Source organism: Canis lupus, chromosome 12 (assembly GCF_003254725.2).
Source record: "Canis lupus dingo isolate Sandy chromosome 12, ASM325472v2, whole genome shotgun sequence".
Classification (NCBI taxonomy): domain Eukaryota; kingdom Metazoa; phylum Chordata; class Mammalia; order Carnivora; family Canidae; genus Canis; species Canis lupus.
Genome location: NC_064254.1, coordinates 23,098,045 through 23,122,746, shown reverse-complemented (window position 1 = coordinate 23,122,746; position 24,702 = coordinate 23,098,045). Strand labels below are relative to the sequence as shown.

General features: G+C 36.7%; 1 protein-coding gene across 7 annotated transcripts in view; it reads left to right on the top strand.

The window, feature by feature from the left end:
* The first annotated feature begins 14,662 nt into the window (after positions 1-14,662).
* Positions 14,663-24,702, top strand: part of HMGCLL1 (3-hydroxymethyl-3-methylglutaryl-CoA lyase like 1) — a 205,208-nt gene continuing 195,168 nt past the window's right edge. For 2 of the 7 annotated variants that reach the window (XM_025419081.3, XM_049092199.1), the window contains exon 1: positions 14,664-14,887. In XM_025419081.3, the coding sequence (XP_025274866.1) occupies positions 14,780-14,887 (108 nt within the window). In that variant the 5' untranslated portion in view covers positions 14,664-14,779. Of the gene's footprint in view, positions 14,888-24,702 lie in introns of all 7 variants that reach the window. The other 5 variants (XM_025419080.3, XM_049092198.1, XM_025419082.3 and 2 more) reach the window with 3 other exon arrangements.

The following is a 24,702-nucleotide window of genomic DNA, read 5'->3' as shown; positions in this document are numbered from 1 at the left end:
ATTATAGCCTTGTGAAGCCCTGAGGAGAGAGGACTCTGTTAAGTTATGCCCAGCTTTTTTTCACATGGAGCTATGAGATAATAAATGTGTGTTGCTTTAAGCTGCTTAGTTTGTGGGAATTTGTTACACAGTGACAAAACACCAATACAATCTTATTGTAGGTTCCCACATATGCTGTGTTTTAATCATATAGAGTGACCACATGATTTTATTGTCCAAACTGAGACTCTTTTGAATTTGAAAAGTGCACTAAAGTAATTGAAATTATGCAAATTCTGAAATATTTATTTATTGACAATATATTGGTGTACCTATAAAATAGCTCTCTTAAACAGTATTTTTAGTTTTCTTTCTTTAAAAAATAAAAATATATAGCTATATAATAATAGACTTGTTGCAGTAATTATCTGAACATTAAAAAAAGCATTACATTTATTCATGAACTTAATCCATTTTAGTCATATCTTTCTCTAATAGCAGGTCACTGATATATTCTAAAATTTGTGTGGGAATATGCTTTTTCAACATAGACTTAACATAAAAATTTTCCATAATATTTCTATTTTCTCTCCTGAAGTTATATACTTTATTTAATAAAACTGAAATTTTATAGCTGTATTGGACTCTTTCCTATGGGTGTTTTTAATTGAGAAAATATTTTTATATAATTGCTGAGTTTCCTGGTAAGCTGAGAAAAAAAATTTCTAAATAGAAGATACCTCTACTCATATATGTGTGTGTGCATGTGTATTTCTTTTTCTTTTCTTTTTTTCTTTCTTTCTTTCTTTTTTTTTTTTTTTTGAGAGAGAGCATTCATACAAGTAGGAGTAGGGGGGTAGAGAGAGAGAGAGAGAGAGAGAATCTTACATAGGCTCCATGCTCCCATCCCAGTAGAGCCCAATGCAGAGCTTGATCTCATGTGCTGAGATCACCAAATGAGCCAAAATCAAGAGTCAGATGCTTAACCGGCTGAGCCACCCAGATGCCCCTCAATTCCTATATTTCATTCAATATTTTAACCCAAGTAGCTACACTGTCTTTTAAATTGCATTTAGAAATTTCTGCTTTGACAAAAACATTTGCAAGATAAAATTCATCAAGCAAATGGTCTCTATGAATATTTGCTCTTCTATTCAAATTCAATATTTATTTCAATATAAATATCAGTATCCTATTTAATACCTATTTTGTTGAATATTTTTCAAATAAGATATTGTGAAAGTATAAACCTTCTTATTTAATTTCATTCCCATACAGAATATGAATTTATCCAAGAACACATAAGATTTTTATTAAAAGATTCTTCCCCAAATTCAAGATATCACAAAACTCGATTATATAATTCAGACTTAAATCTTATGTATCATTTAATTTCGCCATTTAGTTTGAAGTAGTAAAGATAAATATTAAAGACTTCTCTTTGAAAACCTTGTTTTCTATAATTACAATTTGCTAAAATTTTCAAAAATTGAAGTCTTGGGCATTCTATTAATTGAACATATATATTAAAGATTTCTAACTCTTTTTGAACAAAATGCCATCACAATTTAGAGGAATCTTATACAAAAAAACGTTTAGTACATATTAGAAACTCAGATTCATTTACAAAGTTGTTCACAATGGCCCTAATATTCTTAAATAGGATCAAGCATAATCGGTGAAGAAGGAATATTATACCATTAAGCTATAGTATTTTTTTCAACATCAGTTCATCACAAAAGATTGTAGTTCAATGAAATATTATTCCCTGATATGTGTAAATTTTGGCATCCAGATCTTCTATTTTGATTAAATCAGCAGAATATTTCCCCAGTTGGTTACATTCATGAATTATTTTTGCATCACAGCCAATCCCAAGTACATTTTTTTCTTTATAGTTTTTTTTAGTAGGAGCATTGCTCTTATTATGTTGGCATGTTACACCAAAGTTTGCATTTGTATTATAACAATAACGACAAAAAATTACCTTCAGTTTTGAGCTTTGAACTTACAGTAGTATTCACAGTCAAGTCCAATCTTTTATCTTGGCGGAATACAATTCAACAGCTTTACTTTGATTCCCCAAACAAAACCTTTCTGGTAATTAGCTAAGGTGCTTGTCTACTGAAATCTCTGAACACAATGTAATAAGCAAGTATTACTTAGAAGTTTTCTTTCTTATAAAATATATTAGCAGCCCTATCTTTAGAATTCACATGTGCACATGCATGTGCACACACACAAATACACAAAAACAAAAACACCAAAATCTTAGAAAGTAAATAGGAAGATTAAGTTAGAATAGTTACCTAACCAAATGAAAAGTCATGCTTTATAAATATATATCCCACCTCTGCCTGTACATGTGGTTCAAGATTGTCTTTGGGTATAGTCTTCTTAAAATGCTGATGCTTCTGTTGTAGATTTGTCTTTTGATTTTAATGTGATCAGTACAATTCCCAGGGTAGATGGTAAATACTGAAACACATTTTGTTTAAATTACAAGCGCATCATCAACTTTCTTGAGAAATGGAAGTTCGGAACTTATTACTCTAAATGCACATTTCTGTTTTCTCATGAGATTGCTATCAAAAGATTTTATTACAAAATAAAAAGTACTAGTCTAAGTAAAAATCCAACAAACCATTGTGGATTTATTTTGTATAGTAAAATCTTTAAAAACTCCACAATATCCAGAGCATTCGCTACACTCTGTACTCTGTGGCAGGACTGCTCAGTTTCTATTCATGTATATTTAGCTTATGATTCCCAATATTTCCCTCTGGCCCAGAGGATCAGTATTATGTCAGCCTCAGATATCTCACAGGACTAGGAAGGGGGCACGGAACACCTAACCAGCTGGTAAGACCAATGGACAAGAGGGGCTGAGGGGTAGATTTCTTTTCTGACTATCATCACCCAAGATCACATGGAATGAGCTGTCCCTAGCTGCTTCTCACAAAGCACATTTTATTTGATCAGCTGGCACCCTGCATATTGCCCTTGAAAAGGAGATAGTAGTTATATGTTGCATCTGGAAAAGATCAAATAAAGGAACAGTCTTGTTGCTGGTCCTCTTAGAGATTTAACCACGTGTTAAAGTGAGAACTCCATTCTCAGAACAAATGTCTCTCACACTCTGCAAGATGAGATTGTGGCAGAAGTTTAAGGACTACATAACTCATCTTGGCTTATTCTAATGCAATTATTAAATAAAACTCTTAATTAAGGGATTCCCTGGGTGGCTCATTGGTTTAGCACCTGCCTTCCGCCCAGAACGTGATCCTGCAGTCCCAGGATCAAGTCCCACATCAGGCTCCCTGCATGGAGCCTGCTTCTCCCTCTGCTTGTGTCTCTGCCTCTTTCTCTCTCTCTCTCTCTCTCTCTCTCTCTCATGGATAAATAAATAAAATCTTAAAAAAAAAAAACCTCTTAATTAAAAATGAGAAATTCAGGAAATCCTAAATAGCAAGGATACCAAGACTAGTATAATCTGGGACTGACCCTAGCAAACTGGAAAACCTGTCTCACTGTTTATTTTACTGGTTGTTTGACCTGTCACATGACTCTGACAGGTCCCAGATATTTGAGCTAATGAGATGGGAATAAAGAAAAAAATTAACTAAGTAATAATTTAGAATTATTTAATTCAAAACTATTTTTATAATTATTAATTCATTTCTTCATAAAATAAAATTCTTACCCTCTGCTGCCAAGAAATTTTGTATAGATGGTATAATTTTTAAGAGACCAAGTACATTTTTCCTACCGTGTGTGAGATAGATATCCTAATTTAATTACTTTATCTACTAAAATGATGATTAATACAATATGTAGTGATAATTCCCCCAGTTTAGGAGGGCAGTATACATATGTGATTCCACTAAAGCTTTGGTGCCAAACTGTTAGGGTTTATAAAACAACTAAGTCATTTCTTATCTATGTGAACTTTGGTCAAGTTCTTTAACTTGGTCAAGTTCTCTATGGTTCTAATTCTTTGCTTCCACATGGGGATATTAAAGATACTTACTTAAAGGGGTTGTTATGAGGATTGAATGAGTTAATATATGAAGAACTGTTAATATAGTGTGTGGCACATAGAGATCAATTAGTAAATGCAAGTATAGGTTGTTATTATTGCAAACAACTTTCCTAGAATCTTGGAAGGAGATAATACATATCATGTATTTAATATTATATATATTAACCATGCTTTATTAGATATAAAACTGATTATTAAACTATATTCCTTATAACATTTTATAGTCAGCATGAAACAAAATAAGGTCTTAGATCAAGAAAGAAATCCTACTTTTTGAAGGCCATACTTACAAAGGCAAAAATCTTTAAAAAGTATGCTGTATGATAGTTTTTATTTTGTGTGAAAATATCAGTTCTGCCACACATGTTAAGATAGAGAAGTGGCAAAAGAAATCTAAGTTTTTCAGGCTCTTATTTGTAAGAAGATAATATTTGAATGCTAAGAGATATAGGATTTCTAAACTAATTTTAATGATTTTGTTTTGAACTAATGATAATACAAATATATAGATCCTCTTAATATTTGAATCATTATAAAGTAAGAAAACATGTAGACAGCTTTAGGATATTTATGGGTCTCATACTCCTAATAATGGTTCTGTCAGGATATGATCCCAGGAATCTAATTCCTTGGACTGAGCTTTAAATCCCTGCCTGGGAAATCTGGTCTTTGATGGAATTTCAACAACTCAGTGAACAGGACTAAGGGGATGAGGGAACCTACTTATTGGGAGAGGTTTTACATTCGTAGGAAGTCTATTTTCCATGGGTTAAAAGTTTGAAATCATGGGAAAAAAATGTAAACCAGAAATGATCCATGATTTTGACAGATTCCATTCTTGCTTAGTGTGATTTCAGCAATGCAGCTCTAGCCTGATGATAAAAAATGTGTGCTTTGAAATCAGACTGCTTGGGTTTGAATTCCAGCTGTCTTACTGACTAGCCATGTGATATCATGTGACTTAGTTAATTTCTCTGTGTTCACATTGGCTTATCTGTCAAGTAAGAATTACAGAACCTTTCTCATTAACTACATAATGTGTACTTAAAGTACTTAGGATAGTTCTTGTCACGTGATTAACTCACTGCCATCATCATCATTTATACCAGTGATTCTCAACCACTGGTGGGTTTTGCCTCCCAAGGGACTTCAGTGGTACCTGGAGATAATTTTGGTTGTCATGACTTAGGGGAGGCTACTGACATCTTTTGGGTTAGAGCACAGGATTCTGCTAAAATTCCTACAATGCACAGGACAGCCCCCACACAAAGAATTAGCAGGCCCAAAATATCAATAGTGCTGAGGTTGAGAAACACCAATTTAAGCTATTCTGTTGCTGGAAACGAAGTTTAAAGGCAAACATTTTTAAAATGTTGCAAATAATGCTGATTAATCCTAACATTAACTCTGTATTTTCTAAGTTTCTGTTAAGCAAACTGTGAGTTATCAAGAATCAGAAATCTCTATGGAGTGGCAAAAGTTTCTGAGGAAATAAAATATATAAGGTGACAAGTGTGTTCCTACAACATAGAGTAAGAAGGTGAAACAGAAGATGCTGGAAGAAAACTAATGGGAGCAGGGACTGAGCAGGACGAAGGGAATCTCAAGAACTTGATTTTAGGGATCCTGTTCTCTTTCTCACTCCCATCTGGGGCTCTCATGGGTCTATAACTTTTTTAGTTAATTTCAAACTTTAAAAGAGTTAATGAAAAGTTATCCAAACATTATGAATCAGTTTTTGAAAGTTGCAAAAAATAATATTGCATTATAGGATAGCCATAGATTATTGCCTTCAAAATTCATATAATATTCCATATTGAAGCATTTCCATTTGTGAGTTTAGTGGAGATTTGAGGCTGGAAAAATACAAAGCATTGAATAATGCCACTTATTATTTTATACTGTTATGATTTTTTACCCTTATAATTTTTAACTAAAATGTTCTTGGAGTGATGGCATTCTAGTTAGAAAAGGATTCCATTATCCAATTAGTGATGAACTCTTTAGAGAATTATACTTCCAGGAGAACACTGGGAAACTGTTGGCATGACAACTACTTTTCCATGATGGAAAAAACTTCCTTAAGTGGTAGAGTAGAACTTCATTAGTTCAGGAAAAAAAAATACCATATGATATTTGGAGAAATAGACGAATGAGTATTCCAGGTGACAGAGAAAGAAAAAATGAAAAGTAAAAAATCATCAAGAATTTAAAAATTATAATTCTTATTATATAGATATTGTGATAAACATAGCATAGACATAAGTTTATGGCTTAAATAACTTCTAAAAAGAGAAATATCACCACCACCACATGGGATCATCAAGATGAAGTATCCATCTACAAATTTTCTTGAGTACTTAGAGCTTTGTCTTAAATCCTCAAATAAGACAGAGAATATATAGATGCTGGAGTTATGAAGAGAGTTCTTTAATCTTATGTTAACCTTACGGAAAGTACTTTTAATGTCATTAAGCCTGAAAGGTCCTCAAATTTCCTACTTAAGACAAAATTGGATTGTATTTGGAACAATACAATGTTCCATGTATTCTCCATGTATTGTGGAAATCTCATAGAATGCAGAATCAGAAGACTGAGCTCTAAAGCAAACATTATAACCTCTCTGAGCAAAGCTTTCCTTTCCTACAAAGTGTTATGAGGAACAAATGGCTGTGTGTATGAATAATGTCTGTCCATCATTTATTCTTGAAAACCATGACATGAAAATGCTAACACAAAGGGTTTAAGAGACACAATTTTGAATCTCTCACATTTCCTTTTGAATTTGCTATAGTTGCTCAAGATCTCTGAGCCTCAGTTACTGCAGCTGTTAAATGGAGATGAGAATTCATACACATAGTTAAAATAACCAGTGGAGTGCTTAATAGGTCTTGTCACTTAATAAATACAACCTTTCCTCCCCCCTGCTCACAAGAACATGTATGACATACTTACAAAATCTAAAGTTATATATAAAAGTCTGATTTGCAAAATAAATACTTTAAAGTTAGTCTCTTTAGCACCTCCAGTGGATTTATGTGTTTATGTTCATCTCTGTCAAAACTGAAAAGGATCATTATATTTGTAATTTCCACAGTGAAATAATCACGAACATAAAAATATCATTAGATCAGGTGTTTTTATTAACTTTTTAATTTAAGGTTATTTCCATGTCTTGATAGTTCTTGGTAGTAATGTAGTCCATTATCAGTTGATCTTTCTCTTCCCATCCTGCTGCTTCTCTTCATCATGGTGGGCTTGGTCTGTCTAATCCTCTCAAATGTGCCCTCCTTCCTGGTGCCTTTTCTTATGTTCCTAACTGAAAATGGAGTGTGCTCTGCTCCTATGGTTCTCCACTTATATTATCACTTGGCACTTATTATAGATATTTAGTGACATATTTCACTAGAAAATTAGAAGTCTCTTTGTTTTATTTTTATTTTATTTTTTATTTTTTAAAAAAATAGATACTAACTTTTTTATTTTTATTTATTTTTTTTTAATTTATTTATTCAGAGAGAGAGGGGCAGAGACACAGGCAGAGGGAGAAATAGGCTCCGTGCAGGGAGCCTGACATGGGACTCAATCCTGGGTCTCCAGGATCACACCCCGGGCTGCAGGCGGCGCTAAACCGCTGCACCACCAGGGCTGCCCTCTAACTTTTTTTTAAAAGAAGATTTTATTTATTCATGAGACAGAGAGAGAGAGAGAGAGAGGCAGAGGGAGAAACAGGCTCCATACAAGGAGCCTGATGTGGAACTCGATCCCGGATCCTGGTATCACACCCTGAGCCAAAGGCAGATGCTCAAGTGCTGAGCCACCCAGGCATCCTGAAGTCTCTTTGTTTTAAAGACTGTTGATCATTACTCCCCCACACAGTAGTATAGTGCCCTATACTTATTATACATTAAATACTCAATGCACATTTAATGAACATGGAAATTATGCTATAATGTTTTTTAATCTAGAGTCTATAACTGTGGCATTTAGTGTCTTACATTCATGTAGTTAAAATGCATCTGTTACCAATATCTTAGATATTATATATGTATAATTTTATTTTTTTTCTTTGAATGTCACCACTAGAATGGGAGACCCTTAAAGTCATAATGGTATGTCTTACATGTTTGTTCATATTTATTTTCCCATTTACTGGGCATCAAAAAAAAATATTTTTAGTGAATTAAACTAATGTTCTATAGAAGTCATTAAATTTAGATTTATAGATTCCCTCCAACTGGAGCAATATAACATATATACATTCTTAACTGAATTTGATTTGATTTTAAAAGAGGAGAAAAGGTAGAAACTAAAGATTATTGAACACCTACTATGTGTAAAGCAAAATACCAAGTCCTTTGTACTTGTATTTGATATCAATTTGCTTTCTCATTCAATAGTGATTGATATAGATTCAAAGGATGATAAGTGTTCATGGGTAAGAGTTAATATAGTTCACCTATTAAGGTCACATTTACTATAAACCATCAAAATATATCAACTGATTGATAAAAACGTTTTCCAAATAGAGTCTGAGTTTGTAGTTAATGGAATGGAAAAATACTTTTATATCTATTGACAAAAATTATGTGCACTGCAGCCATCTAATGAACTGATAATAATGAACAGTCAATGTCTGTACCTTTTATTTTACAATATAGCTTGCAATGCTAATGCTTTTGGATTCTTCTGAATTAGTGAAAGAAGAAGTAGACTCCTACATCTGGAGAAATGTAGTTTGCAGCTTTGTTCTGATTTTTGTATCTAGTGCCAGGTATCCATCACCTGGGTGGGGTATTATTTTGGTAAAATAGATCTCATTACTTACTCTCAAAAAAATGCTCTATTTCAGAACAATGCTATTGTTAATGGAACTTTGATTTTAGGGACCAAATGCCAAGAATGTTTTTAAACACACTGTTATCCTTCCCATCAATTTAGATCAGCCAGACAAAACATATGTGAGAAGTTATCTAAATTTTTCAGCAATAAAACCGAGATGATGAAAGCTTTGCTTCCCCTTAGGTATCATCCAGTATTGGTAACCAAGTTGTTTTCATTCTTTCTTTTTTATTGTTTAAGGCTGGAGCACATTAGTCTTGTGATACTTGCCAAAGTTCTACAGCATCATTGTTTGAGACTCACCATATGTGTCTTTGATCCCTGCCCAGTAGGTACCTTGGCTACATGCCAGTTTGGCACTTATTACTATTACTATTTTGATTTTTTTACGTGCTTCTGATTTTATCCATGCTGTCATCATACAAACCCTTAAATAGCCATCTTTGGGGCAAAAGGAACTCCCAAAATAACCTGTTTTAACTGGACTTTTCTTCCCCAAGAACTTACCACTTGAGAGGATTGATAATGGTCAGTCTACTTAGTTTTGGGTTGACTGGTCTCTGAAACACAAACCCATTCCCATTCTGTTTTTGAGAGGCTTTGTTTAAGAGACAGACAATGCACAACTATGGAATTTATTATTGTCATTTTATATGGAGAAGATATAGGGAGCAGGATGGGAGTGGGTATAGATAACATATGACTTAAGCCTAGCTTTCTTTCTTGTAGATTAGTCAAAATATCAGAACTGTACAGTAAGTTTCTCAGTTTCTCCAAGTAAAACTTAGTGTTCAGTTCAGTTCGCCATCTCCCAGATTCTAATTTTACTTTCCAAGAGGTGATAGGAACTTTGGGAACTGAAAAGTATCTACAAACACAGTAATCATTAAAAAGGTTTCAAATTAGAATTCTATTTAATATGGAGGACAAAGCTGATGTGAGAGATGACTGTCCCTACCCTCAGACACTGATATCAAGGATGTACCCAGGGTCTAAATATTGCCAAGAAGCCCACAAGAGTGTACAGGTCTTTATAGCCAGAGGCTGGGGCTCTTATCACATGGGAATGGGATATCCAGTGACCATCTGAGAAAAGGAGCTAATGGAACCAAGGTCATGAGTCATTTGGTCTCCAAAGGCAGTTCCATGTATACAAGATGGAAAAGGCTCACCTGACTATGTGAGTGGGAAATGAAATCCCTGCACGAAAACTGAAGCCAAATTCCATTGTGCGTGCTTTTAAGTTCCAGGTTCATAATATCCTTGTGGATATTAAGCTAAGATACTAACAAAAACAAAAAATAAATCCTAGAGCTGTACACCAAACTTATTGGAAACCCCAACCAAGCCAAAGTGTAGCCATCCTTTTGGGATGTACTAATAGCCTATACAGGATTCCCATAGGGAGCGAAAAAAAGGCTTGGGATGCCTGGGTGGCTCAGTTGGTTAAGTATCTGCCGTAGGTTAGATCATAATCCCAGGGTCTTGGTATCAAGTCCCATGAGCCCCACATTGGGCTCCCAGCTCAGCAGAGAGCCTGCTTCCCCACCCCCTCTCTTTCTGCCACTCCCCCTGCTTGTGCTCTCTCTCCTAAATAAATGAAATCTTAAAAAAAAAAAAAAAAAGCCTTCACCAAGGATAAACTTATAATAGTAAATTACTAACCATATGAGTAAACACTGTATACATGAAACCAATTTTGTTTAAAAACATAAATAGAAATTAGGGATGCCTGGGAGGTTCAGTGGTTGAGCTTGTGCCTTCAATCCAGGGCACGATCCTGGAGCCCTGAGATTGAGTCCCACAAGGGGTTCCCTGCATGGAGCCTGCTTCTCCCTCTGCCTGTGTCTCTGCCTCTCTCTCTTTCTCTCTCTCTCTCTGCGTGTCTCTCATGAATAAATAAATAAAATATTAAAAAAAGAAATTGACAGAAATACAGCATCCTAGATTTCTATTGCTGCACTGTTTTTGGAAGATTAATTAGACAATTATTTACACATTCTATCATATTCTAGCTATTTCCCTTTCAAAAATAAATATAAGACTTTACTGTAGAAGATTATTATTTTGATCATATATATGTATATATAGATATCACATAGCCATTAGCATCATAGTTTGAAAGAATTTAATTCAATGTTGTATGAAAAGGGCAGAATAAGAAGCCAAGGTAGGAAAAATTTATTTTCTCTTTGAGAGAAAATGTTAAAATATTTCTTGCATTAGACTGATGGCTGATTTCATTGATATCTTCAAGTATCTTTTGTATTTCCCGAAGTGTGTGTATTATGGAACAAGATGCAAATGATAGTACAGCATGGGAGAGCCCTGAAATTTTAAGAACTGCAAATACTTTGATACCTGTGGAGTTAAGAAGAAGTTTGGAAAACCAGTAGGAGATGAGATTGGAATAACTATCTTCAAGAAAAACTGAGTGTCTCATTTTAATAAACTTCTCTGCAAAGGTTATAAGAAATCTCTAAGAATTTTAAGCTTAGAAATATTGATCAGGTACATATTTTAAAAAATTGCTCAGGCTGTACAGTGTGATCTTTGAATACAAAATAAAACAAAACAAGAGCACTGTGGTAGTAATAGCTAAATTTTATTGGGTGCCTACTATGTGCCAGAGACCAAGTGTTGATCACTTTTTATATTCTAGCTCATTTAATCTTTACAATGGCTCTGTCAGGTAGGAAACTTTATCATAATCCCCCTACACATAAAGAAACAGAGGCTAAAGAGCTTGCTGAAGACCATTCAGTTTGCAACTGGTGGAACCAGGCTACCATCTCAGGTATTCTAAAACCAGCTCTTGGGGTCTCCCTCACTGTGCTACGGTGGTGCCTTTCAAAGAGAAATGTGGCAGAGAGAAGTCAATAGGAGAGCAGAGAGAGACAATAGGTCCAAGATGGCAGTTAACTTCTCTTTTTGGGAGACTGGAATTTTGGTAGGAGCTTAAGGAGGGAAGGGAGTCAAGAACAATTCAGGAAAGACAGGTACACGTGAAGGTTTTTTTTTTTTTTTTTTTTTAAGATTTTATTTATTTATTCATGAGAGATACAGAGAGAGAGGCAGAGACATAGGCAGAGGGAGAAGCAGGGACCTGCATGGAGCCTGATGTGGGACTCGATCCTGAACCCCGGGATCACACCCTGAGCTGAAGGCAGATACTCAACAGTTGAGCCACCCAGGCGTTCCATGTGAAGGTTTTCTATTCTTTCTTTTTTTTTTTTTTTAAGATTTTATTTATTTATTCATGAGATTCACAGAGAGAGATGCAGAGACTTAGGCAGAGGGAGAAGCAGGCTCAGGCAGGGAGCCTGATGAGGGACTCTATCCCAGGACAGGGATCATGCCCTGAGCCAAATGCAGACCCTCAACCGCTGAGCCACCCAGGTGTCCTTTCTTTTCTTTTCTTTCTTTCTTTTTTTTTTTTTTTAAGACCATGTGAAGGTTTTGAATGAAAAGTTACTTATATTCACTGAAGACAACAGGAAATTTAATTCCTTTTAATTTACAATGATTTTTTGTATCTTCTTATATTTGAATGATTGAAATACAATGAAAGAGAAATAGCTCAGTCCTGATGCATAATGATAGAACAGAGTGCAGATCATAATATGCCACACACACGGTGATTTTTAACAAGTATTTCCTATGCTGCTCTGATGAAGCCAAGTTTCTTAGCTTGCATACAGGGGTAGAAAGAGCTACATTGCCACCACAGGGATGTGTTGTATCTATTCTCATTTCATTTAGAGCTTTCTTAATTTGCATTAACAGGAATACATATTGAAATTTCATTCTGATCATGAAAAGAAAAATGCACGCTAACTCAACATTAAATTTTCAGCATTTATAATTAACTTTAACATCAAACCTTACCTTCTAGCAAAAGCCCATCTATTTTCCCTCCCTTTCATTTGATAGATTAAACATTCTTAAGATATTTAGTCCTTATTAGTGCTAATGACTTTGGTAGTTACAGGAATTATAGTTTAAATTTTTGATACAGCTTTTTCCATATGAAAGGCATTAAGTAAGCCTGTGTCAACAAATATTTTCCTTTTTATAAGGCTTTTCTGAAAAAACAAAACACTATATTACTATGGTGAACTAATTGGGAAATGACATTTTCTGAAGAACTTTCCTATTTAGCAAACTATTAAGCAGTAAAGTTCACTTCTAGGTGTTTTTCATAGCAAAGGAACATACAGTATCTGGCTTAGAAGTCATATTCTTCAAAAGTTTAGGCTTCACTATGAATTGTCAAAACTATTTCAAGTTTTGAAGGACTGACTCCATTCTGAAGATTACCTTGTTTACTGTCGTTCCAATCGGTCCTTTTAAATTCTTTCAAAAACTCTGTTCTCTGTTAGAGTATTACAGCAGGGAGGGGAAAAAAAAAGTAATAGGCATTGGTGCCACCTGAATGCATTACAGTTGTGGAGGAAAAATAATTAACAGTCGAGCTCTGCTAAAAACAAAACAGAGTGGATTTAACCCTAGGAATACACACCTATAAAATAGTCACTTTCAGGTAAATCATAATTGGGATTTTGTGTGTGTGCTTTAGGAGTTTTAAAGACATCCAATAATTGCATGACTTCACTTTGGTAGGGCTCAGGACACGTTTTCCAAGTTAACGCTCCTTGGTCAAAGCTGTGAGATCTATGATCCCCTTATCCTCTTTGTCCTTTCCAGTGCTGTTCCACTAAGGATCTATATGATATCTCCCCCCTTCTTTGCCTTTTTCTGTCCTTAACTGCTTTGTTTCTATGGCAAATGGAAGTCTCACCAGTCTCCCAAGTAGTAATGATTGCTTCCTTAATCTGAGTGTTAAATTACTTCTAAGTATGTTTGTACTATGTTTTACAAGATAATCTTTGGATCCTTTCATCTGGTTGTGCAACATCAGCCAGCTTCTGATTTCTATTTGCTGCAGGGACCAGTAGAGCTGACTGGTATGCCTGGCCATGCATGCTTGGCTGCTCAAGACTCTTCTTGATGAATATCTTTTCAGTTGCAAGCTGCTGCACCCACTCTGAGAAGTTTTAGAGTGGGTCCAGGTGATGTAAATATGCCTGTGAAGGAGAGGAGGTAGGGAAAAGGTCTGTTCCAGGGCCATCTTCCCAATCCCCTCCACACCAAAGATCACTCCTCTTCTAATACCCTAAGGATTTATGTAGCACTTTTAGTTCCAATGAATTTAGCCTTTTTTTAGGGCTTCAACAATTTTGAGTCGGGCATCTCTTAAGCAACTCAATTCCAGTTCAGTGCTTAACCTGTAGTACCGACTTACTGACACCAAGTTATCTGTGACATCTCTGCCATTGCAGCACTCTCTATATTTATTTTCCTCTTTGTTAGAGCTGTATTTTACCCTTGCAGACGGGCTCAAGACGGTTTAAAATCGAGCTGATCGTCATCAATCACCTACGCGAGTGAGTCCAACGCTGGACAAACCCTACACTAAGCACGAAATCCTGCAGCTGGAAAGGAGCAGACTCACCGGCACAGAAACGCATGCGCCCTTCCTTTTATTTGCACCCTCTTTCTCGCTTAGGCTCTGAACCAGGTGAGAAGCCGGTCAGTGGGGCGTGTGCGGATCGCCCCGCACGCCCGGCGCAGCGAGGGAGAGGCGCCACACCTGGGCGTCCGTGGGCTCCGTTCCGCTTCTCCGCGTTCCGGGCGCCGCAGGTGCTCCCCGCGCTCCCTGCCCGGGCGCGGCCGCCGCCGCCGCAGCCGCCGCCGCCGCCGCCGCCGCCCGCTCCCCACCCTGTCGGCGCCGACGCAGTGCGCGGAGCGGGGCTGGTGCTCGCCGCCTGCGCCCGGAGGGGCGCGCTCCGGGCCGGCGCAGCTCGCTCCGCGTCCCTCTCCTCCCGGCTCCCGCCTGCGGTCGCGGGCCGCGCCATGGGGAATGTGCCATCTGCGGTGAAGCACTGCCTCAGCTACCAGCAGCTTCTCCGGGAGCATCTCTGGATCGGGGATTCAGTGGCTGGGGCGCTCGACACTGCGCAGGTACCACCTCGCGGCCCAGGGCGTCCCCATCCTTTTGCGCACAGCCGGCTGCTCTCTCCCGGTTATGTCATCCACCGCACCCCAGGGCCCTCCCTGCAGCACTTCTGTCTGGCTAGGCCTCACCTGGTAAAAGGTTCCCCATCATCTCTGTGCCGTGAACACGTAGACCCGCCTCCATAGCTCAGACCCAGCAGAATCTCTACCTGTGACAGCCTTTTGCAGGACGCCTAGAGGAAACGGGTTCTTCTGCTTTTCTCTTGGAGGGGCTGCATTATACTCCATGCCTAACTGTAGCCATTCCTCCAGGGATAGTGCCTTTATTATCTTTATTTTATCCTCCCTGTACCGTGTGACAAAGAGGACAATGGGTGGCAGGAAAAGGCGTGACGCCAATGTATAAGGCTAGGAAGACATCGTAGGGTGAAATTATCTAGCATATCCTTAATTATTCCTAATGCATTTATGCTTCGACGCACTTGAACAAGCTTGGGGGGAAAGATTGTAAGGAACAGCAATTTCGAACCAAAATTTATTCCCGTGTGATTCCTGAAATCCCATTTTAAGACAATAGGCAACTTAATTGTCTACGTGTTTGCAGCTTAATGCATCTCAAACCAATGGCAGGTAAATGAAAAAAGAAATTTGCTTTTCCTTTAAAAGAGCTCAGAATTAAAAATTTCGCCAAATAGGAACAGTGGTTATTGTTATGTGAACATTAAAGCATGGAAAAAGGAAGGGGCAGTCTAGGGGTTGGACTCTTTTTATTTTTGCTGGATGCAAAATGTTTATCCGTGATTCATCTCGTGAGCAGAATAATGACTTGTGTTAGTTTTACTATTTCAGTGGGTGAACATAATTTGACTACGTGGCTTTAAGTCAACTATTTTAATACTAGGTATCCTTTTTCCTGTAGTTTTACATTTAGTGTATTCTCAGTTTATGAACGTGTGAAATTGTGATCTTTGTTCTGCAAATCAGAATTCAGCATTTGTGGATTCTTTCAAAACCAGTCAGAAGATACACTGCAGGACGCGTGGGTGGCTCAGTGGTTTGAGCCTCTCCTTTTGGCTCAGGGCGTGATCCTGGGTCCTGGGATGGAGTTCCTCATGGGGCTCCCCACAGGGAGCCTGCTTCTCCCTGTGCCTGTGTCTCTGCCTCTTTATCTCTATGGCTCTCATGAGTAAATAAATAAAATCTTAAAAATACATTGTTTCTCATTACTTAAAAGATAGCCATGGTCATCTGGCTCAAAGCCTGTTGCTGAGAACGCATGAGAGGGAAAGTTCTCATATGTTCACATGTCTATTTAATTTTTCTACATTCTAATTTGACTTTTTGCTCTTACAACTTTTTTTTTTTCATAGTTTGTTATAGAATCAGGAATCCTCTTTTTATTCCCTAACTCTGAGACTCCATGATGTTGCTGTATTAACATTGTTTTTCTCTCTCTCATATTCTGATTTTTGGACTGTGAGGGCATTGATGGAAGCTAGGCTGCTATGTGAGGATGTCTGCCCTGTTAAGATGTGGAAGCAAAGTAATAAAAAATGACTAGGAGTGTGAGAAATAGCTATTCCTTCACTAAATATTGCCATTTTATCCCCTGACTTCTTTGCCTGGGAAACTCTTACTCATTTTTCAAACACGGCTTAAATGTCACTTCTTTTTACCAACTCTGCCCTACCCAGAGTTAATGCCCACATTTCTGTGCTTCCATGGCATTTTATGCATAATTCTGTCTCAGTCCCAATCTTGTTGAATGGTAATTTTTTATATCTTGTCTTATTTGAACTCTGTATCATTGACTTCTGACATTGACTCATTGAAATTGGTCTTCCTTGGCTTCCATTAAACAACACCTGTAACTGCTTTAAGCCGTACCTCTCTGGCTCCTTGGTCTGGAACCAGACTGACTCAGTGGCCTATCCCTGTCTGGTTAATGACCAGGTTCCTTGTGACTTCCTATCCACACTCAGGGTTTCAGTTGCTATTTATATATATGCGTTCTCTGGGTTTATATTCCTATCTCCCTCTTAGGCTCCAGTTTTATCATTCAGCTGCTCACTGGACATTATCACTTTGGATATTTCAAAAGCAATTCAAACTCAACATTTTCAAAATTGGATTCGCTTTCTCCTTCCTTCAACTCCACACCTTCTCCAGTATTTCTTGTCAGAGGAATACCATCACAATCTGTCCAGTTCTATATGCCACAAGGCAGGAGCTCCTCAGGAGGCAGCAGCTCTTCATTTCCTATTTTCATTTAATTTCATCCAAAGTGTCACTAAGTTCTGCAATTTTACCTCTTGAATTTCTCTCAAATCCATCAATTTCTCCAACTTTATTGCTACTGCCAATTTTAAAATGGTACTGTCTCTTGTGGACTACTAAACAATTGGAGTCCTTCAACCCAGGGTTATATAATTAGTTGGGAGATAGTCTGTATTTTGAATGGATCCCTGCCGTGTTCCCCCTCTCCCCCTCACTTTACAGCTTTGTACTCATTTCCATTACTTTCAGGAATGAATACCAAAGGTTTCAATGTGTCTCTGAAGCTTCAAAGGGTGTATTTACTGCATTTCTCTGCAACATCAACTTAAGATATTTTCTTATTCTTGCTTGCCACAGTGGCCCTCTTTGAATTCTTTGTAATGTTTCTTCTTTCTCTTTGTTTTCCCCTCTGCTGGGAAGATTATTTTTTAACGAATTAACTTCTGTTCACCCTGTGGATCTCAACACAAATGTTACTTTCTCATAAAAATCTTTCCTAGACTCTTAAGGCAAGCAACTCCTGTTTCCTAAACGGCTCAATGAACAATTCATTATATATAATATGAATTATATATTTATATTTGTGATTATCTGTTGTGTAGTTCTCTACCAGAATCTAAGCATCATAAAAGTAAGGGAGAGATCTACCATTCTTAGCAACTAACAGAATGTCTGGTTAGTTTTTCATGGCCAGTAAATACTTTCTGAATGAACGAATTAACTACTGTTTATCTGCTGTTTATGGGACCATGAAATTCTTTGAAGCATTTGCCAAATTAGTGATTGGTACATTGTGGTACAATAATAAATAGTAGTTAAATGAATCCTAATGTGATGAGAATGAATACTTGAGATCAATACAGTTTGGTCTTAGTGATAGAAGATGGATATTGTCAACTCTCTTACCTTTTCATCTCACAGGAGCTAGTCAGGCTTTGATGGGAAGAAGAGCTAAAAATAGTTTTTTTTGGGGGGGGGGTGATGAGATAGCATGGTGCTTAACCAATTACTGTAAAATCTGGCAGAAAGAATCATGAGAAGGACCCCTGGGATTTGAAACAATTTGGTAACCATTGGGGAAGATACAATATTACATTTTGAAAGAATCCTGTGCGAGATAATGGAAGATTGGAAACTTAGATCTTTTTCTGCTACCACTTCATTGTGTGAGTTTGTGTAGGCAATATCCTGGCTATATCTTAAAATTTTAGTCTACAGGTGAGGTAATAATGTATCCCTGATAAATGATTAGGTTGAAAAATAAATATGGGCATGTGTATATGTAAATATTCATGTATTTGAAGTTTAACAATTTATTATCCAATACACAATGGATCAGTGTGAATACAAGGTGTACAGTACTACAGCTCCACTGATTAAATTCTTTAAGTCTCTAATTTTTTGCTAATAACACTGATTTTGCAGAAGATTTCATTTTTTTTTTTTTTTGCAGGAGGTTAAAATTGATGATCATCCTATAGTTCAAGCTATCTTTTAAGCCTATTGTATTTTCCATTTGTCTCTTCTAATGCATATGAAGAAGCTGGTTTAATTGGTATGTTTAAGATTTTGATTAAATGTAAGGTAACTAGTAAAGCAATCTCTTTTTTTTTTTTTTTTTTAAGCAATCTCTTTTTGATTTCCAAGTGCTGTTTAGGCAATAGCTAATTTTTTTTTTCATATATTAATACCCTGTTGTGACAATAAAATTCTCCAGGGTCTAAATTCTAAATCAAATAATATTTTAAATGCAGTGATGTATAAAAGCAAAATTATAAATGGACATTAAAATTATAGTACACTATATCCTGTCCTTTAAGTTATATTTGCCCTCAGAAAAAATACGATTCAAAAAAAGTATTGATGTTAAAAGTTCTCAGGAATCTAACCTAAATATATTTCTGCATAAATTTAATAAGAGGATAATGTGACTATATACTTTTTAGTTTACAGTTATGCAGTTGTTAGTACATTTACTAAATAGGATGACTGGGGAGGAATTTTTAGAAAAGAACCAAGGTACCATCTCACTTTTTTTTTTTTTTTTAATTTGTCTCAAGTGTACTTTTTTCTCTATTATTCTCCTCCACTTTTACTCCTTTTATGGCATATTTTTATTATTCACTTCTCCCCTGCCATAGCTTGTTAATTATATACCATTTTTACTGCACTCTTGGTTGTTATCTCTAAGATGTCAACATATGACCTGGACTTATTAAAATATGTAAATTGGTACTTTTGCAACTTATTAAACATACAAATATAGTATTTAAGCCTCATTACTGACTTCTACTTTTTATATTGTATATGTTAATTTTGTTATATTTGTAATATGTATGTATACAGTTAATATACTTTTTATGTTTAGAATATATTTCTTTGCTCTTCATTCCTTTATCTCCATTTTTCCATCTGAAATTCTTGTCCTTCAGCTAGTAGTTCTTTTACTATATTCTTTAGGGAAAATCTGATGATTTTTCAGTTTTGTTTGAAATTACATTGATTTTGATACATATATACATATAATAAGCATAAATATAAGTTAATATTGACCATAGATATACATTCCATATAAGGAATTAAAATGCATGACAACAGCACAAAATATAGATTTCTCAATAGATACAATGGAAGCAAGAGACAATGAAGCATTGGTCTTATTTTTGCCTCTTTAATGGTAATGAGTCTTCTCTTTGTCTTTGGTTTCCAGGAGTATGACTATGATGTATCTAGATTTAACTATCTTTGCATTTGCCAATAGTTTGTAGCATTTTTCGGATCTATGGCTTGATGCTTTATTGGTTTTCATAGGTTTTGGAAAAATTTCAACCATTTCTCCATAAGTATTGCTTCTTTCTCTCTTAATCTCTCCATTTGAATTTATAATTTGAAAAATCTTAGAACTTTTCCTATGCTCCATCTATTTCTTACACTCATTTTTGTGTTTTTCATATTTTTTCTCCATCAGTCTGAATATTTTCTTCTCACTTGTATTCCATTTCACTAATTCTCTCTTCAGTTGTAATTTGCTGTTAATCTAATTTATTGTGTTTCATTTTATATTTTTGAGTTAATGCATTTCTTTTTTTTTTTTTTTAATTTATTTTTTATTGGTGTTCAATTTACTAACATACAGAATAACACCCAGTGCCCGTCACCCATTCACTCCCACCCCCCGCCCTCCTCCCCTTCTACCACCCCTAGTTCGTTTCCCAGAGTTAGCAGTCTTTACGTTCTGTCTCCCTTTCTGATATTTCCCACACATTTCTTCTCCCTTCCCTTATATTCCCTTTCATTATTATTTATATTCCCCAAATGAATGAGAACATATAATGTTTGTCCTTCTCCGACTGACTTACTTCACTCAGCATAATACCCTCCAGTTCCATCCACGTTGAAGCAAAGGTGGGTATTTGTCATTTCTAATAGCTGAGTAATATTCCATTGTATACATAAACCACATCTTCTTTATCCATTCATCTTTCGTTGGACACCGAGGCTCCTTCCACAGTTTGGCTATCGTGGCCATTGCTGCTATAAACATCGGGGTGCAGGTGTCCCGGCGTTTTACTGCATTTGTATCTTTGGGGTAAATCCCCAACAGTGCAATTGCTGGGTCGTAGGGCAGGTCTATTTTTAAGTCTTTGAGGAACCTCCACACAGTTTTCCAGAGTGGCTGCACCAGTTCACATTCCCACCAACAGTGTAAGAGGGTTCCCTTTTCTCCGCATCCTCTCCAACATTTGTTGTTTCCTGCCTTCTTAATTTTCCCCATTCTCACTGGTGTGAGGTGGTATCTCACTGTAGTTTTGATTTGTATTTCCCTGATGGCAAGTGATGCAGAACATTTTCTCATATGCATGTTGGCCATGTCTATGTCTTCCTCTGTGAGATTTCTGTTCATGTCTTTTGCCCATTTCATGATTGGATTGTTTGTTTCTTTGGTGTTGAGTTTAATAAGTTCTTTATAGATCTTGGAAACTAGCCCTTTATCTGATACGTCATTTGCAAATATCTTCTCCCATTCTGTAGGTTGTCTTTGAGTTTTGTTGACTGTATCCTTTGCTGTGCAAAAGCTTCTTATCTTGATGAAGTCCCAATAGTTCATTTTTGCTTTTGTTTCTTTTGCCTTTGTGGATGTATCTTGCAAGAAGTTACTATGGCCGAGTTCAAAAAGGGTGTTGCCTGTGTTCTTCTCTAGGATTTTGATGGAATCTTGTCTCACATTTAGATCTTTCATCCATTTTGAGTTTATCTTGGTGTATGGTGAAAGAGAGTGATCTAGTTTCATTCTTCTGCATGTGGATGTCCAATTTTCCCAGCACCATTTATTGAAGAGACTGTCTTTCTTCCAATGGATAGTCTTTCCTCCTTTATCGAATATTAGTTGCCCATAAAGTTCAGGGTCCACTTCTGGATTCTCTATTCTGTTCCACTGATCTATGTGTCTGTTTTTGTGCCAGTACCACACTGTCTTGATGACCACAGCTTTGTAGTACAACCTGAAATCTGGCATTGTGATGCCCCCAGATATGGTTTTCTTTTTTAAAATTCCCCCGGCTATTCGGGGTCTTTTCTGATTCCACACAAATCTTAAAATAATTTGTTCTAACTCTCTGAAGAAAGTCCATGGTATTTTGATAGGGATTGCATTAAACGTGTATATTGCCCTGGGTAACATTGACATTTTCACAATATTAATTCTGCCAATCCATGAGCATGGAATATTTTTCCATCTCTTTGTGTCTTCCTCAATTTCTTTCAGAAGTGTTCTATAGTTTTGAGGGTATAGATCCTTTACATCTTTGGTTAGGTTTATTCCTAGGTATCTTATGCTTTTGGGTGCAATTGTAAATGGGATTGACTCCTTAATTTCTCTTTCTTCAGTCTCATTGTTAGTGTATAGAAATGCCACTGACTTCTGGGCATTGATTTTGTATCCTGCCACACTACCGAATTGCTGTATGAGTTCTAGCAATCTTGGGGTGGAGACTTTTGGGTTTTCTATGTAGAGTATCATGTCATCGGCGAAGAGGGAGAGTTTGACTTCTTCTTTGCCAATTTGAATGCCTTTAATGTCTTTTTGTTGTCTGATTGCTGAGGCTAGGACTTCTAGTACTATGTTGAACAGCAGTGGTGAGAGTGGACATCCCTGTCTTGTTCCTGATCTTAGGGGAAAGGCTCCTAGTGCTTCCCCATTGAGAATGATATTTGCTGTGGGCTTTTCATAGATGGCTTTTAAGATGTCGAGGAATGTTCCCTCTATCCCTACACTCTGAAGAGTTTTGATCAGGAATGGATGCTGTATTTTGTCAAATGCTTTCTCTGCATCCAATGAGAGGATCATATGGTTCTTGGTTTTTCTCTTGCTGATATGATGAATCAGATTGATTGTTTTACGGGTGTTGAACCAGCCTTGTGTCCCAGGGATAAATCCTACTTGGTCATGGTGAATAATTTTCTTAATGTACTGTTGGATCCTATTGGCCAGTATCTTGTTGAGAATTTTTGCATCCGTGTTCATCAGGGATATTGGTCTGTAATTCTCCTTTTTGGTGGGGTCTTTGTCTGGCTTTGGAATTAAGGTGATGCTGGCTTCATAGAACGAATTTGGAAGTACTCCATCTCTTTCTATCTTTCCAAACAGCTTTAGGAGAATAGGTATGATTTCTTCTTTAAACGTTTGATAAAATTCCCCTGGGAAGCCATCTGGCCCTGGACTCTTGTGTCTTGGGAGGTTTTTGATGACTGCTTCAATTTCCTCCCTGGTTATTGGCCTGTTCAGGTTTTCTATTTCTTCCTGTTCCAGTTTTGGTAGTTTGTGGCTTTCCAGGAATGCGTCCATTTCTTCTAGATTGCCTAATTTATTGGCGTATAGCTGTTCATAATATGTTTTTAAAATCGTTTGTATTTCCTTGGTGTTGGTAGTGATCTCTCCTTTCTCATTCATGATTTTATTAATTTGAGTCTTCTCTCTCTTCTTTTTAATAAGGCTGGCTAATGGTTTATCTATCTTATTAATTCTTTCAAAGAACCAACTCCTGGTTCTGTTGATCTGTTCCACAGTTCTTCTGGTCTCGATTTCGTTGAGTTCTGCTCGAATCTTTATTAACTCCCTTCTTCTCTTGGGTGTAGGATCTATTTGCTGTTTTTTCTCTAGCTCCTTTATGTGTAAGGTTAGCTTTTGTATTTGAGTTCTTTCCAGTTTTTGAATGGATGCTTGTATTGCGATGTATTTTCCCCTTAGGACTGCTTTTGCTGCATCCCAAAGATTTTGAATGGTTGTATCTTCATTCTCATTAGTTTCCATGAATCTTTTTAATTCTTCCTTAATTTCCTGGTTGACCCTTTTATCTTTTAGCAGGATGGTCCTTAACCTCCACGTGTTTGAGGTCCTTCCAAACTTCTTGTTGTGATTTAGTTCTAATTTCAAGGCATTATGGTCCGAGAATATGCAGGGGACAATCCCAATCTTTTGGTATCGATTCAGACCCGATTTGTGTCCCAATATGTGGTCTATTCTGGAGAAAGTTCCATGTGCGCTTGAGAAGAATGTGTATTCAGTTGAGTTTGGATGTAAAGTTCTGTAGATATCTGTGAAATCCATCTGGTCCAGTGTATCATTTAAAGCTCTCGTTTCTTTGGAGATGTTGTGCTTAGAAGACCTATCGAGTATAGAAAGAGCTAGATTGAAGTCACCAAGTATAAGTGTATTATTATCTAAGTATTTCTTCACTTTGGTTAATAATTGATTTATATATTTGGCAGCTCCCACATTCGGAGCATATATATTGAGGATTGTTAAGTCCTCTTGTTGAATAGATCCTTTAAGTATGATATGGTGTCCCTCTTCATCTCTCACTACAGTCTTTGGGGTAAATTTTAGTTTATCTGATATAAGGATGGCTACCCCTGCTTTCTTTTGAGGACCATTCGAATGGTAAATGGTTCTCCAACCTTTTATTTTCAGGCTGTAGGTGTCCTTCTGTCTAAAATGAGTCTCTTGTAGACAGCAAATAGATGGGTCCTGCTTTTTTATCCAGTCTGAAACCCTGCGCCTTTTGATGGGGTCATTAAGCCCGTTCACATTCAGAGTTACTATTGAGAGATATGAGTTTAGTGTCATCATGATATCTATTCAGTCTTTGTTTTTGTGGACTGTTCCACTGAACTTCTTCTTAAAGGGGAATTTTAAGAGTCCCCCTTAAAATTTCTTGCAGAGCTGGTTTGGAGGTCACATATTCTTTTAGTTGCTGCCTGTCTTGGAAGCTCTTTATCTCTCCTTCCATTTTGAATGAGAGCCTTGCTGGATAAAGTATTCTTGGTTGCATGTTCTTCTCATTTAGGACCCTGAATATATCCTGCCAGCCCTTTCTGGCCTGCCAGGTCTCTGTGGAGAGGTCTGCTGTTACCCTAATACTCCTCCCCATAAAAGTCAGGGATTTCTTGTCTCTTGCTGCTTTAAGGATCTTCTCCTTATCTTTGGAATTTGCAAGCTTCACAATTAAATGTCGAGGTGTTGAACGGTTTTTATTGATTTTAGG